Source organism: Notothenia coriiceps, unplaced genomic scaffold (assembly GCF_000735185.1).
Source record: "Notothenia coriiceps isolate Sejong01 unplaced genomic scaffold, NC01 NC01_scaffold00037246, whole genome shotgun sequence".
NCBI classification, from domain to species: Eukaryota; Metazoa; Chordata; class Actinopteri; order Perciformes; family Nototheniidae; genus Notothenia; species Notothenia coriiceps.
Genome location: NW_011369947.1, coordinates 20,767,154 through 20,788,860, shown reverse-complemented (window position 1 = coordinate 20,788,860; position 21,707 = coordinate 20,767,154). Strand labels below are relative to the sequence as shown.

At 40.1% G+C, this 21,707-nt stretch overlaps 2 protein-coding genes across 2 annotated transcripts; one reads left to right on the top strand and one right to left on the bottom strand.

Moving 5' to 3' along the window:
* Window positions 1-2,785: 2,785 nt before the first annotated feature.
* Window positions 2,786-20,275, bottom strand: LOC104966503 (phospholipase B1, membrane-associated-like). The gene is made up of 11 exons (XM_010795690.1): window positions 20,242-20,275; window positions 19,451-19,571; window positions 19,313-19,364; window positions 19,081-19,161; window positions 18,920-18,985; window positions 18,737-18,828; window positions 5,549-5,630; window positions 5,260-5,361; window positions 5,022-5,117; window positions 4,688-4,759; window positions 2,786-3,526 (listed from the first exon to the last, which is right to left on the bottom strand). The coding sequence occupies exons 1-11, from the start codon at window positions 20,273-20,275 to the stop codon at window positions 3,389-3,391; spliced, it is 936 nt and encodes a 311-aa protein (XP_010793992.1). The 3' UTR covers window positions 2,786-3,388.
* LOC104966066 (116 kDa U5 small nuclear ribonucleoprotein component-like) lies at window positions 14,316-17,896 on the top strand. Its single transcript, XM_010795194.1, has 12 exons — window positions 14,316-14,435; window positions 15,371-15,485; window positions 15,587-15,749; window positions 15,920-15,998; window positions 16,152-16,227; window positions 16,448-16,513; window positions 16,612-16,647; window positions 16,786-16,876; window positions 16,965-17,047; window positions 17,152-17,318; window positions 17,601-17,725; window positions 17,829-17,896. Exons 2-12 carry the CDS (start codon window positions 15,381-15,383, stop codon window positions 17,894-17,896), a joined length of 1,059 nt encoding a protein of 352 aa, XP_010793496.1. The 5' UTR covers window positions 14,316-14,435; window positions 15,371-15,380.
* Window positions 20,276-21,707: the final 1,432 nt, after the last annotated feature.

Sequence of the window (21,707 nt, the reverse complement as noted above, 5' to 3'; positions counted from 1 at the left end):
ATATTATATATATATTAAACATATTTTAACGATTGTTAATATCTTTATAATATTTGTTTGGCTTTCAACCTCTCCTGCACAACTACAGACAATCGTCATTATTTTTTGTTTAATGTGTAGTGTCTTTTTGAATACATGATGTAGGCCTACATGTTCAAGTAAAATTAAAATTATATGTTTGAATTTATTTTACAATCTATGACGTTGCAGTCTTCATTATGTAGTGTTTCCATGCAGGACAAAGCCCTATCATCACACTGTGTTTGCTGATCATGTCTCCTGGCTGGCTGAATGTGTTGCTAGGTGACGGTTTATTGAAAATGATTGCTGTCTTCACTGTAACTGTTCCTGCTCTGATCATGTGAGCTATTGGCTTGAATACAGAAATGCCATGAAAAGCAGCATTTACCCTTCTTATCAGAGACAAATGGGAACAGGATTTAAACTGTGTGACATAATAGACTAGATGCAGGATATATGTTGCTATAACTACGTGTTGTAATTTATTAATAGTACTTAATGGATTAGATGAAGTGAAATAAATTGTGCGCACCATGAAGAAATGATCAAATCATCATGACTTCATGGGATTAGTTAAAGGGAAACTATAAACACATTTTCTTATTCTTACATTAGTCCTATGGCCTTACAATGTCCAAAATGAATAGCAAACATGAACACTAAAAACATTAAATATCAAATCCGGTACATTTTCTGTTTCACAACCGAGAACACGTTTAAAGAAAAAAACCTAATTTAGGTTATTTTATGAAAAACAACACAACCAGTCCCATATTCATTGTCTATGAAGCAGCTCTGGATTTGAGACAGTTGCTCATGTTCACAAGTTCACTTTCTTAGGCCATGTAAATAACTCATGTACCTATCAACTTAGGTAAATGTTTGTATATGTACATGTATGCGGAACCGCAGGACGGAGTCCAGAACAAATGTCCTTACGGGGACAATAAAGTGTATCGTATCGTATAACTTCCACAATGTTTCAAATCCTCTAGAAGTTTGAAAGCATGTCTCAGAATGTGTTCATCGAGCGTTATACTATTTATATGTACAAATGGGAATTACGATTAGATTTGAGAACTATTGCTAGAGAGTTCTATTTTGCCATACTGTTTTGTCACGCCTCCATTTCGTCAATTCAAAGATTATTGTATGAAGTCATTATATATGATTGATAACGTAATGGTTATCATTGATTTGATTGTGTATTCCTTAAGCATGTCTGGTTATAGTGTTAAAGAGGACATATTATGTTAATGTTCAGCTTCATAATTGTATTTTGTGCCTCTACTTTGAAATGTTAACATGCTTTAATGTTCAAAAAGCTGCTGCACCTCTTTTCACCCTCTGTCTGAAACCAGAGCCCAGTCTGCTTTGATTGAAACTCCAAATAGCACAACAGGGCCCGTTGAAGTATTATTAAATGGCCTGTTTGAATTAATCAAATGTAATAGTGCATAATTAAGGTTGATGTTTCTCATTTAAAGGTCTGTCTTCACAAACAGATTACTACCAACCTGTTGAGCATCCTAAAACGGTTTGCTCTCTTTTTACCTCATAAGCAGCAAGTCCCAGGTGTACTTAGATCTATGAGGTCATTTTTTCTTTTGTTACTGACACATTCATTAAAAACCTGACAGACAAAGAGGTTTCCAGGGTGAGCGTAGGACTGTTTGTTGTTTCAAATTTCCTCCTGCGGCATCCATTGAGATCCCAGAGATCTCATTACCCTTCAAAGAGACAATAAAAGGACAATTTGCGTCAGTTCTATATTTGTCTCGCATAAACCAGCGACGGCTTTGTTTAAACATGGAGAGGGTTTTTCTTTGAATGCAGTCATAATCAAATCCACCAGCTACGTGAATGGACTGAAATGGATCCAAAGTTAGAAATTAGAAAAAACAACATATTGTAAAAGGGCTCACTCAATAAATTAAAACACATGTCTCCTATTCAAAGTGAACGTCCAAAAGGTTTTCCCTGCTTTCTGAGAGACATGTTTATCTTAGAAAAACATCCCATTCTGTTCTTTACATCTCAACCCAACCATGCTGAGTCCACACGCAGCCTGCTTTTCATTTCCATTCAAGAGCTTAATTATCATTTCTGAGCAAACCTGAGCTGAGCTTAATATAGCTTCCACCTGCCCGCGTAGTCATACTCTTCAAACAGAGTCAACACATAGTAAACCGCATGCTCTCTACCAGAAACACGATGAATAGAGATCTAATCTGTAGAAGGTGATGGTACACAGATACTCTGAATGGTTGTGGTTGTGTGCAGATGACTCACCATAAGGTAGTCTGTAGGAGATTCAGTGTTTCTGTTCAGTGGGGTGGATTACCTGGCCTCTTGGAGTGCTCAGCACATTATAATGCAGGACAGAGCAGTGAAAGTGGGCCAGCAGCAGCCTGGAGATCTGAAGGGAAGATGTGTCTCAAACACAACATGAACTGTTTAAGCAATGGAAGACGAAGTACTTAGCTTCGGTAAAATAATTAATATAAACAAGACAAAATCCAGAATTTATCTTTAATACAAAGATATCACAAGCCCAAATGTACTGTAGCTTAAGTATCATAAGTTAATCTTTTCACTATACAGAACAATTCCCCTTTAATTGCATTTAAGGATATATTACCTAATATGTAGAAGACATTTGAACTACTTTAGATACAATGATGACTTGTCAGGAAGACAATATAAACAATATATTTTAATTAATAAGCTTTTTCATATATCATATTCACAAGAGATGGATGCATTTTGTCATTTTGTCTGAAATTCCAACCTTTTTATTTGCAATTCAACAAGAGTAAACAGAACAAGCTCTGTTAATATAAGAACAATGTATCTGAGAAATGTCATTCTAAAATAATTCACGATTCCTACACAAAAAAACACTTTCAAAAACATTTTGGTCAAAATCTGATTAGTTTTATTAATGAATGTACAAACTTCACAAAATATTCATCTACATGCTTCTTTACAAAATCTGCAACTTATATTAGGTGATACAGTGTATTCAAAGCAACTACTGTACTAGCCAGACCGTTGCTTAAAAATACACCTAGAGTTTATTATTCCAATGAGGGGAAAACTGAGGACCACCCCATCCCCTCAGTTAGTGTGTTTGGACTGATAAATCATATAGAATATCAAATATGTTTTTCTTCCAGCAACAGATCCATCCAAAGAAAGCTTCTCACCTACAACAGTCTCAACATGCCAATAAAATATAATAATATTCAGTATTCAGTTGCAAAGTCTGGCTGACCAACTCTACTTTGCATATGTATCGCTCTGAAACCCCAACAGCAACCAACGCAGCACGGGCAGGCTGGAAAACAGTCCAGAAAAGTGAAAGCTACACAACCGGGAGACATGCCAGAGCTGTGAGGAGCAGCAGGAGGAGGAGGAGGGCTGCCTGCGAGAGAGTGGCAGACTGCAGGGGGGGGTGACCGGAGCGGGCTGCCAGGGGCCGGGTGAACATGTACGGGTGCTCCTGCAGAAGGGACATGGAGATAAGGGGATTGTTAGCGTTTATGGCTCTATATTTTCTGCCTGAACATCTTGCTAAATGTGTCACAACTTAAAAAATGGATCTTACTTAACAGTCTATTACAATTCAAAATGATGCCGTTGCGTTTGAGTTCACAAAATCTCAGTGGCTGTGCGTTTATCTTGATATGGTATGAATTGTGCACTTGCTAGGAATTAGATGATATTCAACTTTATTAGATTAGATTCAACTTTATTGTCATTGCACAGAGTACAAGTACCAAGACAACGACATGTAGTTTACATCCAACCAGAAGTGCGAATGATGGTGTTAAAGAGAAAAATATCTTATCCAAATCCATTTATGTAAATGTATTTATGACACATTCCCCAGTGTATTATACGGACATCTACAACACCAAGGGTTGTGGCCACTAGTTCTTTTTCCTTTTGCCCCATTTGGATTTAATTATTTATTTTGTATTATTATTTTCATTTTAACCCGTCCCCCACCATTTTTTTAAATCTTTTTTTTCTTTTTTATTATATAATTGTTGCTTTAATTTCTAGTGCATATTCTAAATCTCCACAAAAGTTGGCCACGAATAAATAAATCAACTTGCTGCATTGTGAGGCAGCTGCGTTCAGGGACTGCTCTGAACTGATTTCCTTGGTGTATTTCAAATATTCTGACAAATATGTCAGTCATTGGAGGACACACAGAAGACAGAAAATAAACAAACATTATGTAATCACAGAGAAATATTTCAGCAGAAACTCCTAGAAAATAAAATGGATATGAAATCTTAACCAGTAACTATCCTGAATAACTGAAATGTTGACTTTAATTAAATGTATTATGTCAACAGATTCCACATTACTGTATTTGGTGGTTATTTGGAAGCATTTTTCAATTTAAACTTAACGTTAATGCTTTCAACTAACCTAATGCAGTTATGTGAAATCTGTTGACATAATACATTCAATTAAAGTCAACATTTCCTTTTTTTCAGTGATCCTGAAAAGGTTTCGGACCTCTGCAAGATTATTTTCATTCTTTACTTTCATGAAGACATCTAGGTAATTATTTCTCAATAAAACACATTATGAAATAAAAGAAATCCTGAATATTTTAGGAAAAAACACAGATTTTATACTGCCTTACCATGGGAGGACAGATGAGACTGATGGGGTCGGAGAAGCTGCTCACGATCATCTTTCCCCCCTCTGGCTGAAACTGGAAAGCAGAACACAAAGAAGAGGACAAAATAAAAATGTAATCTTGAAATATTTAATAACCTTGATGCAAAAATAATCATTTAAAATGTCCTTCATTTCCCTTTGCCTGTGATCTAGAGTTTCTATTAGAATATTCCTTATGTTCCATCCTTTTGTGTCATTTCTTTACACCTCCTGAATTGCAATGGAGGTGATGGAGGTGATGGTTGACCTTTGACCTCCTGTCTCGTTAAAAACAAGCAGTGTGACTCATTGCTCACCATGTTGTTCCACAGTCCCTTCGCCAGCTCTTCGTGTCCCTTAATGGTGAAGTGAAAGCAGTCGTGAGTGAAGAAGGTCATATCGATCTTCCCGTTCTGTGCAGAGACAAAACAAACGCTGTTGGATCTTCTCATGTTTACAAAGCAGCTGTCACACTTCATTAATTAGTCAATAATTAATGTGCGATTTCACACTAATTCATCTCCTCAGATTTCATTCAGAGTGAGGGTGGATTACCGGGAGGCGGGGGGGGTCAGCGTGTTTCAGAAAGGGCTGAAGAACCACGGCGAAGTCGTCCTTGAAGAACCGGTCACTGAACAGCAGCAACTCAAGCCTCTTCTGTGGAATAAAGCACAATACAACTCAATGTATCCTCTATTTTACATAACAACAGCAATTCCTTCCAGAGGGTTATTAACTGGCCCTATGCAAAAGTTTGTTCATTACGGTGTTTTATTCAAATAGGAATTTCCCAAAATCAATCCTGATCTTGCAGGATGGTTAATAATAATTTAAAATGTTGTACCTGGAACTCCAGATTGACTTCTACCAGCTCCCGTAGCTCCTCAGACCGGGCTGCTGGCTCTATTAGGCACGAGCAGAAAGACCTACAGCGGAATAGAAATACAAAACAACGGAGTGAAATTGTATTAATAAGCGCATACATTCTAGAGGTATGGCCAATAACCTGTTTTGTAAGGTTGCATTGACGTTGACCTGTTAACACCAAAATGTAATCATCTTATTCTTAAATTAAGGCGGATGTTTGTGTGAATTTGAAGCAATCGCTCAAAATTTTGGTCGCAAATCCAAGGCTACTGTAACCAAAACAGGAAAATATATTTTTAAACAATGACATTACAAATAAATAGTGCGCTACATGGTTCAGTTCAAATGGGCCGAACAAGTCCATTCTCAGTGTATGTCTACTGCAGGGATCCACTGCCAACAGTAACTTCATATACAGTACAAGCTGTTTATAGGACCATGATGGCTGCTTATCTAGTTATGTTTTAAATGAATTCTCCTTGTTGGACCTGAACTCAGGCTGAAAAAGAGCACTCGTAAATATTCCCTTTTCATCAGGTGGATCGGAAAACAGAGTAAAGGTCAAACATCATACTTAAAGGTCCCCTATTATACTTTTTGTCAAGAATATCTCTCAGATATACACAGAACATGTCTCTGAAGTTTTGGCTCGAAATACCAAACAGATCATGCATTACAGCATCCCATAAACCCCTCTGTTTCAGCCCTGTTTTAAAAGTGCGGATTGTGTCATTTTAAATGCAATTGAGCTGCTGCTGGCCACGCCCCTCTGAGAGATGATTGGTTTATAATATGGGAGGCGTGTGGTGCAGTGGGATGTGCGTTGGTGTTCGGATCAGGGGGCCACAGGTTCAAACCCCACTGCAGTCAGCATGTCGTTGTGTCCTTGGGCAAGACGCTTCACCCCAAATTGCTCCTGTGGGGATTGCCCACAGTATTGAGTATGTCATTCGCTCTGGATAAAAGCGTCTAACAAGTGACATGTAATGTAATGTAATTTAATTTTAAAATCCAAGAGAAGATTCAGGTGATAAGGGCCGCTTTCACACCAAGTACTTTGCCGTACTTAGTGCCCCCATGGAACTAAGTAGAGATCGCGTTCACACCGGAATAAGTTCCCTGAGGGAAGATTACGCAAATGAGCCGCTGACATCACTTTGTCGTCTTCTGCTTTGGGTTTACTGGCAGGCCGCAAACCACTTCACGGCGTATACTGCCACCCGAAGTCCCCGGAGTAGGGGACTGGCTTCAGTAAATTGCCAGAACCGCGATGCCTCCTCATCACTCCACCGATCCCATGTTTTTTTTTTGTGTTGCCATAAGTTATTCTCTCTCCGTTGGTGCGCGGGGCTAATGCTAATGCTAATAATGCCAACAAATACAATGGCGGCTTCACAAAACTTTTCCAAGTTTTACGGGGCGTGGTTTGCAATTCGCCCAGCCAATAGAAATTGGTACTTTTTTCTCCCCATGATAGTACCACCTCTCTAGCAGGCACTACAAATGGGGGTAAAAGTTCCCGGCACTAAGTACTCTTTTTGGTGTGAACGCAAAATAAGGGGTACTAACGGAACTGTACGGGAAAAAGTACTCCGGTGTGAACGCTCCTCTTGTCTCTCAACACATATGATCATGGTTCCTGACATCTTCTCTCTTTGTTGTTCAGTCGCAAGTTTTCAAAGAAAGCTCCCAACAGTAACTCTCAGCGCAGCTTTGTGGAATTTGTCCTTGAGCCTCTCTACAAGATCCTCTCACAGGTTGGACACGTCTATCATACGTTTTGTGTAACCCTGCAACATGGCAAACTCAGTACATTCAAGCCCCATCAGGCTCTAGCTCAGTGTGTAATCCTCACCCAAATCCTCTTTGTGTGTAGGTGGTCGGGGATGTGGACACATCTCTCCCCAGAGTTCTGGATGAGCTGGGGATCCACCTGACTAAAGAGGAGCTCAAGCTGAACATCAGACCCTTACTGAGGCTGGTCTGTAACCGCTTCTTTGGAGAGTTCACTGGTAAGGCCTAGTTTCTATCCATATTTTAAGTGTCTTGTATTTGTATCATTTGTTATTGCATTTGGAGATATGAGGAAATATATTTTGCACAAAAGCTAACTATTCTGCAGCAACTTTCAGAAGCACTGTCTGTATTACTCTTGCTGCTTAACTCAATGTTATTTAAATCTGAAGATGAATGGTCATGCCTTTGGTAAACACCATGTAAAGTGGAGCACAAATCTGTTCCTTGCAGGGTTTGTGGACATGTGTGTACAGCACATCCCCTCACCACAGGAGGGGGCCAAGAACAAGATAGAGCACACGTACACTGGAGGCATGGAAACGGACCTGGGGGAGGCCATGACAGAGTGCGACCCTGATGTGAGTATAATGGAAGCAGAGCCCAAGTCTTTCGTTTGAGAAACAGACACGCCACTTAACTGCAAATAGCAGCAATCTGTTTTCCAGCTGCTCTAATAGATTTAGGCAATGGGTTGTTTTATTTGGCTTGAAATATCCAAGCTGTTAAATAACTAAATAAAGGACAATGCCAGAGATCGATCACCAGTTTCCAAGCTTCATTAAAAGGCCTACTTCCCTTCGTCCAATTCCTTTTGTATTTTTAGGAAGCAACTTAAGATTCCTGTGGTAAGACTTTCCTTTTGTGTCTCTCTCGTTTTTTTTCCTGCTCACCTCCTGCCTGTCGCCCTCAGGGTCCTTTGATGTGCCACACCACTAAGATGTACAGCACAGAGGATGGGGTCCAATTCCACGCGTTTGGCAGAGTGCTGAGTGGGACCATTCATTCAGGGCAGCCCGTCAAGGTTTTAGGAGAGAACTACACCCTGGAAGACGAGGAGGATTCCCAGGTCTGCACTGTGGGCCGTCTCTGGATTTCAGTTGCCAGGTACGCTCTCGGACTGTGTTTTTTTTTATGTCTGTAGAGTAATAAATCAATGTTTGTTTGAATTCAATCTGACTCTGCTATCCACATTATTAGATACCAAATTGAAGTGAACCGAGTGCCTGCCGGAAACTGGGTTCTCATCGAAGGTTGTGACCAGCCAATCGTCAAGACCGCCACCATCACAGAGCCCAGAGGGAATGAAGAGGTAAGACTTAAGAAATACATTCCAAAAAGATCCTTTTGAGGAACAGCATATTTGACTTCTCCACTTTCGTTGACAGGCTCAGATTTTCAGATCCCTGAAGTTCAACACGGCATCGGTTATAAAGATCGCAGTGGAGCCGGTCAACCCATCAGAGCTGCCCAAGATGTTAGACGGACTGAGGAAGGTCAACAAGAGCTACCCGTCGCTCACCACAAAGGTATGTCACAGTACACTGTACCCCCAAGTACACTGCGGCCCTCAGCAAATTCAAACAGTATAATGAAATATGACCCACAAATTAAACATCTGCTATTGTACTTCTTACATATATGTGACCCGCTCTATCGAAATCAGTCGGAAGTCGCAACGGCTCATTTCAAAATAAACGTGGATTTGCGTAAAAAACTATTTTTTTGGGGTTCGGGTGTTTTGTTGGATTTTAAACAAACAAAGTCTTGGCTTTCAGAATATGAAACTTTTATTTCCAAACTCACACGATAAATACATTCTTTAAGCTTGTAAAGGGAAGATGACAGGCAATCTGCTCTTCCGCAGCGCTGCCCCCCCTCCCTCCGGCTGACATTATGAATGTAAGCGTAGAGTAATCATAAATAACACGGCAGGGTCCCTTACAGTTTGTTTTCATCTGATTTCAATTAAACCAAGTCTTGGCTTTCAGAATATTAAACTTTTTTCGGCAAATTCAGATGATAAATACAACTTTGAAGCTTGTAACGGCATAATTACAAGCGGAGAACGGAGTAATGTAACGTCACAGCAGGCATAACAACAGCCGGTGTTTCTCGTGAGGGTTTTCCCCGGGAAAAAAACGCAATACACACAAAGGTAAAATTAGACAAACACACACACGTATATACTAGGGGTGTAACGGTACACGTACCGGGCCCTTCAGTTCGGTACACGTGTGTACCGAAGTGTACCGAAGTGTACCGAACGAATATAACGTACAACATAAACAATTGAGAACGTGAACAACTTTTTTTAAGTAATCTCAGGTGCTGCGTCGCAGCATTCAGAGTAATTTGCTCACATGGGTTTCAACGCGTCATAGAGCGAGCAAGTCATTTCATTGGACGAGAGGNCCACCCTCGACGACCCGATCGGACAGACAGGACTTCCCTGACATTCACCCTCCAACGACCGATGGACAGACAGACTCCCTGACATTTCACCCTTCCACCGACGATGGACAGCAGGACTTCCCTGACATCCCCTCACGCCCTCCACGACGATCGGACAGACAGACTTCCCTGACATTCACCCTCCACGAACGATGGTACAGACAGACTTCCCTGGCATTCCACCCTCCGACGACGATGGACAGACAGACGTTCCCTTTGACATTGTACCCTTTCCACCGATGGACAGACAGACTTCCCTGACCCATGTTCACCCTCCACGACGATGGACAGACACGACCTTCCCTGGACATTTCACCTCCACGATGGACAGACAGACTTCCCTGACATTTCACCCTCCACGAACGATGGACAGACAGACTTCCCCTGACATTTCCACCCTTTCCACGATGACAGACAGGACTTTCCCCTTTGACAGATTTTTTCACCCTCCACGACGATGGACAGACAGCCTTCCCTGACATTTCGTCTCTCCACGATGGAACAGACAGACCTTCCCTTCGACATTCCACCCTCCACCGACCGATGGACAGACAGACTCGTCCCTCGACATTTCACCCGCTTCCACGACGATGGACAGACAGACTTCCGCTGAGCATTTCACCCTCCAACCGACGATGGACAGACAGACTTTCCCTGACATTCCACCCCTCCACGACGATGGACCAGACCAGACTTCCCTGACATTTCCCCCCCTCCACGACGACAGGACAGACAGACTTCCCTGGGTCCCTCAGACAGACAGGTAGCAGCACCTCCCACCTTACAGTCCCTTCAGACAGACAGGTAGCAGCACCTCCCGCCTTACAGTCCCTTCAGACAGACAGGTAGCAGCACCTCCCGCCTTACAGTCCCTTCAGACAGACAGGTAGCAGCACCTCCCACCTTACAGTCCCTTCAGACAGACAGGTAGCAGCACCTCCCACCTTACAGTCCCTTCAGACAGACAGGGAGCAGCACCTCCCATCTTACAGTCCCTTCAGACAGAAAGGTAGCAGCACCTCCCATCTTACAGTCCCTTCAGACAGACAGGTAGCAGCACCTCCCACCTTACAGTCCCTTCAGACAGACAGGGAGCAGCACCTCCCACCTTACAGTCCCTTCAGACAGACAGGTAGATGAACAAATGATTAAGCTGCCAGTGCCTCGAGTTTACAGCTAATAATAATTAGCTAAAAGACAAAAACACATAGTTAACTAAGGTAGGCTACTTGCTAATGGATAAGTTAGCTCAAGGTTTAGCTAAGGCATTGCATCATGGGCATACAGGCTAATGTACTGAACTTAAGGGGAGACACAAAAGGTGAATACAGTAAAATGTGTAGTGCCGAGAGAAGGGAGTCGGAGGCGGTGCATCGAAGGTGCAAAGTTGGCTTTATTAAGCAGGAGAAAAGAACATGTGGTCGCCTTGAAGACCGGGAAGCAAAGAGGAAAAAGAAAGGGGGGCACACAATAAGTGTCCGTGTGGAAAGAATATCCCCAACCCGTAGTTACATGTGTGAATTATGTAACCTAGTTAATTAGTGATCACTACAGTATCTAATAACGTCATCACAATCGCCAAACCGATATGCAAATTAGGCGTTAACTAGGCCTAACTAAAATGCACTAATGTGCGAGCAGTTACCAAGGCATTGCAGGTGAATAGGATAAAACAAAAAAACACATCACCTCACAACTTCCCCAGATAGTTACTTAAGTCAAGTCAGTATTTTCCCCTGAAATGTTTGAATGCAGATTAGCTTTAAATCTATAGATGAATTCAGACATGGTAGTGAAACGAACAGCATTTATATGTGTTTTATTTCCATTAGAGTGAAAGAAAACATGGAAGCAAAATAGACCAAAATAACAAGTAGGCCTACATGAAAAAACAATATTTTTGCCTGTAATGTCCTGCCTTAAACAGTAACCTCCTAATTTTGATTGTTGGCTGCTCATTTAATAACTATTCATTTTACTAGTTTGTTGTCTGCTCTTGTGCGCAGTGAATACTAAAGAAGACCATTGTCTCTCTGTTAGCTGATTATTTTGTAGAATTCTGTTGAGTATTAAACAATTGCGTGAGTGTGAGGGCATTAAAAAAAATTGGTCAGTGAGTCAGAGATTTGTAACTATATTTAACTTTTTGTTTTGAAACATTTTTTTATAAATGATTATGGGAAGGGCCCTTTTTCTCACTTGAGCCCCCGCCCCCCAAAATGTCTGTGCACGTCCCTGGTCAGGAGGTCACTCCGAACAGAGGCCAGGGTTATCAACAGCAGGTTAATGATTAGAGACATGATACTGTAACCAAAGAGAGAAAATCAATGTAAAATCAAATGCTTTGTTGTATTTAAAAAAGAATAATATCAAATAAGGGTAGCTTATTGCTTTAAAAAAGTTGGGGTATTTGCATTAGAAATAGGCTACTTTAATTTAATGGGACATGGTGCTTTTAACTAGTGTGCTACCTTTTCAAAAGCAATATTACATTTTATGGTTATTTTAAGTGACGGGTTGCTTTTTATATCTATTGTATTTTCTAATCTGCATTTCTTTGAATATGAAATTGTCTCAATATATAACATTTGAGTAACGTGCCATCTGATGGGCATTATATGAGATCTACATGATGACCAAACAATATTTTCTGTCAACATGATTCTTAGAGTTGTCTAATGTAGAAATGTATGTTGTTGTTTGTTTGTCTTACTTGTTTATGTCTGTTGTGTGTTAACTGTGTAGGTCAGGCCTACTGAGAAAGAAATTACACCAGCAGGAATAAAGCCATCAACTGAAACCCTGTCTGAATTTATCATCAACCTCATCGACATCAATGTGGAATAATTCATATAGCTAGTCTATATACCATAGAAAAGCCATATTTTACATTTGAACATCAGTACTTTTTTTGATGCTTTCCTCTCTGAAGTTTTAGGCAAGGTACATTATTGCTATACAAATCGTGCACACAACAACTATACATTATGCACAAGTTACTAGATGTGTATAGTCTTATAAACAAGACCATAATAGCAAACTTATGAAATCAAGGCTAAAGGCCTTCTATTGCCTCATTCGTTTAACCCTTATTGGAGTTAAATAGCTTTATGAGGGTTAATTCTAATTAAGTTTCTGCTTCTAAAATAATATATGCCTGTTTTTAAAGAATATTATATGTATATATTACGAAGTATTTCAATATTCATAAATCATACATTTTTCTATACATTATTTCAATTAAACTGTTATCTGGCAGGTAAGAGGCAATGTATAAGACTCATTCAAAGCCCATTAAATCGTTTATACAGGTTAATAGGACTTCATCTGATAAAACACTTTACTGTAGTCCATTTTATCATTTTTGCATATTCATTGCCCTCCTGTGGTCACAAGGTGTAACTACAGCCTCCGGTCATGTTAAACGTTTTATTGTGAAAGCGCTCGCCGGAGGGGAAAACAACATAATGCAAAGTGTTCTGCCTCATCAACCGGGTCGATGCATGTATTTAATGCGCAGTGTAATGATTCCAATATAGGCTACCGCTCCGGGAAAATTAAGAGAGCGCTCCAAATATTTCTTTAATCTCAATCTCTACATGTATGGCAGCCATCACATTCCAGTGTCTGTTAAATGAATAACATACACAGAGACATTTTTTCCAGAGCTGTATATTCGTGGCATCTATGCCTAATGCGCAGTTAAATGTAAAGTGAAATACTCTTGGTGGAAGTCGGAAAATGTTATCAATAATATCAATACAATAGTAAATACTAATGTGACGCTAAAATGGAAATGTAAGTTAATGCAAAAATAATACACATCTATGAGAAACCTCTAATTTGGAGGATAACTGCAGGATTTCCCAAATGACAAATTATCCAACCATTGAGGAGATGAAATGTGAAATAATTGCAATTGGTTTGGAAGAAAATCACTGTTATCTCTGGTTATTGGGAAAGAAAACCCAAATGCCCAAATGCCTTATCAAAAGAGTATCATTTGTATAAGGGGGGACCCTTATCAAACAACTATTTTTTATATATAAGGGAGGACCCGGCCTTAGCAAAATACAACATCTTTATAATAGGGGACCGACCCTTATCAAAAATGTTTAACAAACTAAACTGTAGTTGTGCACCGTAACCACTGGAGGGCGCTAGATGCTACACACACTACTACACACGTCAAGGCCATAGGTCAAGGCAGACATTATAGCATGCTACCACTTCCGGGGAAGGAATTCAAAATAAAACTTTTACATTTGACAAAAGTGTTGAATTGACCTGTGTTACGATTTTGATAAGAATCTTGAGTTCCAGCAATTGCATCGTACTATGGGAGTCTTAGTAAGGCAAATCAAGTTGGAATTATGCTTTAAAGACTCGATTCAGTTACTTTCCAGCGTCTAAAATCTCCACCAATGGCGGCGGTAGTGAGTCATCCGTTGAACACCCACAACCTGACGCCCTCAGATCAACAGAAGAAGAAAACCGGAAGTGGTGTCTCGTACGCATGGCGCTATTTAGGAAATTATTTATCTTCTGAAATACAGACCCAACTTTTAAATCGTTTTGAAAATATTATTTGCTGACTGCATTATAAGAGAATATAGGTAAGTCGATTTTGTTACACGCAAGTTCTAAATTAACCCTGTAAGCTAACGTTAGCTAAACAACGACGTAACTGAAACGTCGCCTCCAAGTCATTCATTTCTTTACTTGTTAGCGGGCTAGCAGGCTAGTTTTGTTGGCTTATAACAACATATACATGAGAAGACAACAGTTTATGGGATCGACATTTTTTCTTACCTGCAGCTAATTTTTGTAGGAGTTTTTGTCGACGAAAAGCATCCAAAAGATTGAAAATATACCTAAATGTTGGTAGTGCATGCTGTGCTAGGTGCAAAGTTAGCATTTGCGTTCGTGGTAACTTACCTAACGTTACTAGCTGTTATCATTGGTTCTAAAAAAAACAATCAAAGAGTTAATTAAACACTTCTATCTCATAATACAATAGAATGTGTTGATCTAAACACAATTAATGGTAAATAATCCCAGTTGCATCCATTAGTATCCGTTCTCAACTACCTTCTACTTGGAGAAAGGTAGAAAGACCTTAATGAATTAAGTAAATGTATATTTATTTTACGTCTGAAATGTTGTAGCAATGTCTTTTCGTATTGGGTTGATTTTTTTTAAACATGTATTCATGTTTTATCAGATGCAAAAACAAATGTTCAAATGATTTCCCTGCTTATTTTAAAATGTCATATTTCCAATATGGTCCTAAGAAGTTAGAAGACAAAGAGAACACATTGTGGTATTGTAGTACAAGACATTTAGCACAAACACTGAACAAAACCATTGCTGACATTTAAAAAAACATCACCAACATTTGAAGAAAGTCCACATAAAAAAATATTCAGCTCAAAAAGTAACATCATTGCACATTTAACTTTAAAAACATGTTATTGTCATTTCATTCATTTGTTGACCTTGACAATAATACAAAAAAATCACACAAATGCTGACATGACACCTCTTTCAGTTCTCTAAAGATGGAGGCTGATCTGTATGATGAGTTTGGAAACTACATCGGTCCAGAGCTGGACTCTGACGATGATGAAGATGATCTGAACGCAGAGGACAGAGATGTTGATGAGGTACACTTTAAAGCCACTGTTAACATTTATGAATAGTTAGTACTCTGGTACCTTTATCCAGTTTGTCCTCCTATGTCATGGTAATAACTTTCTTTGTACAGGCTGATGAAGATGATGATGATGAGCCCGCTGATGCTGATGAAGATGTCCCGGGTATGGAGGTGGTCCTGCATGAAGACAAGAAGTACTATCCTACGGCAGAGGAGGTTTATGGGCCCGAAGTGGAAACCATTGTCCAAGAGGAAGACACACAGCCTCTCACAGGTTAGATACAAAGGGCAGTGATGTTTGTTTTGGCTTTATTTACAATAATGTGCATAGTTTTGAGTTATTTCATTAACATGCTTTCACAAATGTATAATGGTTGTGGATGGCAGTAAATCATATGATATCAAAGTAAGCACGCAAATAATTTTGATTTCTCTCCACTCCAGAGCCCATCATCAAGCCTGTGAAGAACAAGCGGTTCACCCTGACGGAGCAGGAGTTACCTGCCACTGTTTATGATATGGAGTAAGTCAACCTTTGAGATGATTACTTTTATCTTTTTATTTGATATATATTTTTAAATACCTGATGTTGTGTATTTCCCAGTACATATCTTCTATATACATCTGTTCATTGTGTCTTTCAAGTTGTGATAATGAAACCCTTCTCTCTTGGCAGATTCCTTGCTGATCTGATGGACGGTCCTGAGCTCATTCGTAACGTGACCCTGTGTGGTCACCTTCACCACGGCAAGGTTAGAGTCTTGACTTCTTACTACTTCTTGATCAGTATCTCCTTCTAACCTTTAAACAGGGCTCAGTGCTCTAAGGCATTTTGCTGAAGAGGACGTGTTCTTTAAATGACACATTTTAGATGATAGGAGTGTTTGGTAGCATATGCTAATATCATGGCTGCACTTTAAACTGATATGTCACTCATAGAAATGTAATGTTGTTTTTTTAAATGATTTTCAGACCTGTTTTGTGGACTGCCTGATTGAACAAACCCACCCAGAAATCAGGAAGAGAGATGATGTGGATGTGAGTGTGGACTAATCTTATAACATCACATCATTGTTATATTTCACTTACATTTTGCATAAGAAAGCAGAAACTAACATGACTTTTGTTCTTTTTAGCTTCGATACACAGACATCCTCTTTACAGAACAGGAGGTGAGTTTTTCTTTTTATTGTGGCATAATTATCATATCCTAAAGTACATTGGCTTACCACAATATAGGATAGCAGAGGACTGTAAACAACAAGCGAATTTGAGCCACTAAACGTCTTGACTTCATGTTTTTTTCATAGAGAGGAGTTGGTATCAAGAGCACCCCGGTCACAATGGTGCTGCCAGACTCCAGAGGCAAATCCTATCTTTTCAACATCATGGATACACCAGGTATTGGGCACAGAAGACTGCTTTGTTTACTGAATATATGTTTGGTACAGCAGTGTACGGGATCTTACACCTTCTGTCTCTCCTAAAGGTCACGTAAACTTCTCTGATGAAGTCACGTCTAGCATCCGCCTCTCAGACGGTGTTGTCCTCTTCATAGACGCAGCAGAAGGAGTGAGTCACTTATTTTCACTTTTTAGATTTTTATCAAAGTGTTTCTCTGCACATTTGTCATTTTTCTTCAACCCTCCATATAACTTGTGTGTATTTCTGCCCAGGTGATGCTGAACACAGAGCGCCTGATCAAACATGCAGTTCAGGAGCGTATGGCCATCACCATCTGCATCAATAAGGTGGACCGCCTCATTGGAGAGCTGAAGTTGCCTCCAACAGATGCTTATTATAAACTTCGCCACATTGTGGATGAGGTCAATGGTTTGCTCAGGTAATGCTTGAAACTCATAATGTCAGGTGTGCATGAGAGGCTTCATATGGTTTGCGTTGGAGGGAAGCAGTTATTTTAATTTATATTAAAACAGTTCAGTCTATAAAGACTAAAAGTATAACATCCTCTCTTTAAATAGGCTGACCAATTCTGCTTTAACATGACCACTGATTATTTTATTATCAAAGTGATTGCCAATGATCTCAGTTGTTTAATAGTTTTTTGTCTAACACTTTCAGTTCTAAATCAGACACTTCATGGTTGTTTTCTCTTCCTTTACAGCACATACTCCACAGATGAGAACTTGGTGGTGTCTCCTCTGCTGGGAAATGTGTGCTTCGCCAGCTCTATGTACAGTGTCTGTTTCACTCTGGGGTCCTTTGCAAAGATCTACTCTGACACCTATGGTAAGACTCTTTGCCACATGATCTCTTAAACTAGCACATCTTTTCTCACTTCATGCTTAATAAAGTTAGTGAGGTCAACTAACTCCTCTCTTTGTGTTTGCAGGTGACATCAACTACAATGAGTTTGCCAAGAGGCTTTGGGGAGACATTTATTTTAACCCCAAAACGTAAGTACCTAATTGGTAATTCAATACAAAGCTAATCCTAAATGTTAAGCCAATCATTAGCACTAAGTACTTTGCCGTACTTAGTGCCCCCATGGAACTAAGTACAGATCGCGTTCACACCGGAATAAGTTCCCTGAGGGAAGATTACGCAAATGAGCCGCTGACATCACTTTGTCGTCTTCTGCTTTGGGTTTACTGGCAGGCCGCAAACCACTTCACGGCGTATACTGCCACCCGAAGTCCCCGGAGTAGGGGACTGGCTTCAGTAAATTGCCAGAACCGCGATGCCTCCTCATCACTCCACCGATCCCATGTTTTTTTTTTGTGTTGCCATAAGTTATTCTCTCTCCGTTGGTGCGCGGGGCTAATGCTAATGCTAATAATGCCAACAAATACAATGGCGGCTTCACAAAACTTTTCCAAGTTTACGGGGCGTGGTTTGCAATTCGCCCAGCCAATCTAAATAGTATTATTAGGATAGTACCACCTCTCTAGCAGGCACTAAAATTGGGGGTAAAAGTTCTCGGAACTAAGTACTCTTTTTTGTGTGAACGCAAAATTCCAGGCACTAACGGAACTAAACAGGCAAAGTACGGGGAAAAGTAGTCCGGTGTGAACGTGCCTAAGGTCAGCGGGTGGTGATTGGCTAATGGTTGCACAACCCAAAAGAAACATAGTGACACACAAAGTGGCCAAAATCTGATCAGCTCATTTTCAGACAGGCCTTTTATATAGATGGATCAGGACAAGAGATAATATGTGTTCCTATAGGTGACAAGTAATAAGTAACAATACAAACCAAACATGTTTTGAACAATATTCCTGTTACGAATGAGTGGCTCACCTTTGGAGCCGGCACCCCGGTGTGGGCTTCTGCACCTCCCTCAGGGTCTGCATGGGCAGGATCTGAACCACATTGACGATCATACGAGGAACCTGAAGCATGGAGGAGAAAACCACGCTGCAGTGAAGTCTGACTGAACTCTCATTCACAACTAATGTGTTACAATGTATTCTTTCACTTTACCTCATTCATGAGCATTTCCAAGGATATGGTGATATAGTGAATGAAGTTATCCACTGAAAATAGAGCCTAGAGAGAACATCGCAGATATTCATTATGAACATTTTTCCTTCTTTAAAAAGACATTGATCTGTTGAACTAAACTTATTAAAAAGAAGGCGGACCTTATCTTTACAGTAATCACAGATGTCATTCATGCCCATGAGGATGGTCAACAGCTTCCAGTCCTCCTCGAAGTTCAGACCCTGGAGAAAAAGATAACGGAGGGGTTAGAGAGAACATTTGGTGAATACAAAACAGGTTCAGCATTTTGCCACAGGGCTTTTATAACCTGATTTATTAACTCTTTCATTGCTTGGTTGTTACATTTTAGAAGATAACAGGCAAATACTGTACCTCATAACCTCTCAGGGTGTCGATCAAATGTCTCGTCTGACTAGGAAGGTTGCTATATGAAGACAGAACATACTATGTGTCTAAGCATTATGATCAATAATGAATAAGAATGAAAACAGGAGGATGATGAGTCATTACAAGGTGTTGTGTCCCGTCACAGCCAGGTTGAAGCCCGTCTCACTGATATGAGCCTGCATGCCGTGGACCGTCTTCCCCGGAGCGGCACCCAGCAGGGTGGGGTTGAACAGCTTGAGGATGTCTAAAAATCAGAAGTGGAAAACATAAATGTAAAGACAATGTAATATGGAACATGTACAAAACAATGATGTAAAGAGATATTGAGATGTACGGAAGCCCAGAGAGGCAAGTGAGCAAAAGAAAGTTCTGGGGATCACTTTTTGCACGTCTGATTTAAATTGGTCCTTCTTCTGGTGTTTATGACTTAAAGCTAGGGTGGGTTCTGAGCAAATGGTGGTTAATTTACAGATAGCAACACATTAATTAAATGCTTCTACAAGAACAAGAAAAATGTGGTTTTTGCAATCTCAAAAAAATGTCAATATTTTCCAATTGGATTTGTCAGTTTTGTTTTCAGAGTAAACATTTTCATCAGAGGCCTGTACGACGAAACCGGTTCAACATAACCTGGATATGTTTGAGTTAGCCGGTTGGCCTACTCCAAAACATACGCCCTCTTTCTAGGCAGTCCTACGAAGCGGGTTATCAAGTGGATCGCTCAAGCCAGCCGTGTCCTATCTAGTTAGGTGCGCCTTCACATGAAAGGGGTGGCATTTGGAGAATTCGACCAATCACAAACATGGACAAGCGTACTGACAGCGCGTCATACTTCCTGAATGAAAAGTAACTATAATATTAAACAAATATGAAGATGTTAAACTTTAAACATCCATGACTTAAACACTTAATACAGGATAAAAGCCACATAGCCACAGCCATAGCCATAGCCACATAACCTGCAAGGTGAATACAGCTGGTAAAAGAAAAAGTGTTTGAATGCGTACATTAACAGGTTTATGATATCACTGCCCCGTCTAAGACACGAGTGGATCTGACTTTGATTACATTTGACTCAAGTGTTTCGTCAACTTAATGTGTTGCTTAAAATAATACTTCTGCATACAGTATGTGACACTGTAAGTGTTGCACAGCAAGATACGGCTCAGCTGACTCAGATAAGGAAATATATGATACATTGTGATATGATGTGATATGAATGATAATGGGACACATCGAGGTCTGCACTCACAGTGCCGCGGACTGTACGTAATGTTACTTTGATCAGGATTCTTATGTTGTGGCAGATATTTAAGTGAGCTTTCTTAACGCTAATGTTATAATAAGTCGGATTGCTCTGAAGATGGGAGGTGATATAATATTCATTTTCACGTTCACACAGTCGGTGATTTTTGCCAGCCGTCTTTCCTGCAACGGCAGTTTAAAGGGGACCTATCATGCAAAATGCACCTTTGTACGTCTTTTATACATGAATATGTGTCCCCAGTGTGTCAGGGAACTCACCAAGTGTCAGAAAACACAACCCTCTCTCTTTTCCTCCATACCCAAATCTCTAAAAACGGGGCTGCAATGGAGCTGATACAAACGTTACTTTTTCTGACGTCAGAAAAGGGGTGCTCTGCCTATATGGGCAACTCTCAACCTATCAGGGGAGAGTTTCAGTTAGATTTTTTTTTCGCCGGTCAACATGTCCGTTAAAGTTTAAATCTTCCAGACAAAATTGGAAAAGTGCCGGTCAAAGGTCTTCTTTGTTATTTATTGCTAAAATGCATGATTTCTTTGGTATTGTGAAAAAAAAACTTCCCAGACATGTTTTATATAGGTATGGCCCTACAATATATTATTCAAATATAGCATGATAGGTCCACTTTAAACTGTATTTCCTTTCCTTTTCCATTTCCTGTAATATGACTTGATCGCTTTAAACTCCGCACACTGAGCTCTGATTGATCCGCAGGCGGAGCTTTCACTGACTTGATCTCTTAGCCTGCAACCTAACATGCTCCGGACCAGGTTAGCCGCTCAGCATAAGTTACCATGGAGATCTAGCCCGCTAAAAAGAAAACCAGCATCCCAACCCCAAGTTTTCCCTGAAGTTGGCCCGCTAAGCGAAAAACCGGCTTCGTCGTACAGGCCTCTGGTCTCTGTTCACCTTCAGTGTTTGTTGTTGCAATACTCTTTTCAGCCACAAGAGGCTAGGGGCACCACTACCCTATGTTTAAAATAAGACCAAAGGAAGAAAAAATAACCCTAACAACATTTGCTCTCCACATGGTGTACTGATTTTGCTTTTTTTATTAAATGTTTTAAACCTTAGCACAGAAAATATTTATTTGTATCAGATTTAGAAATCGGTTCA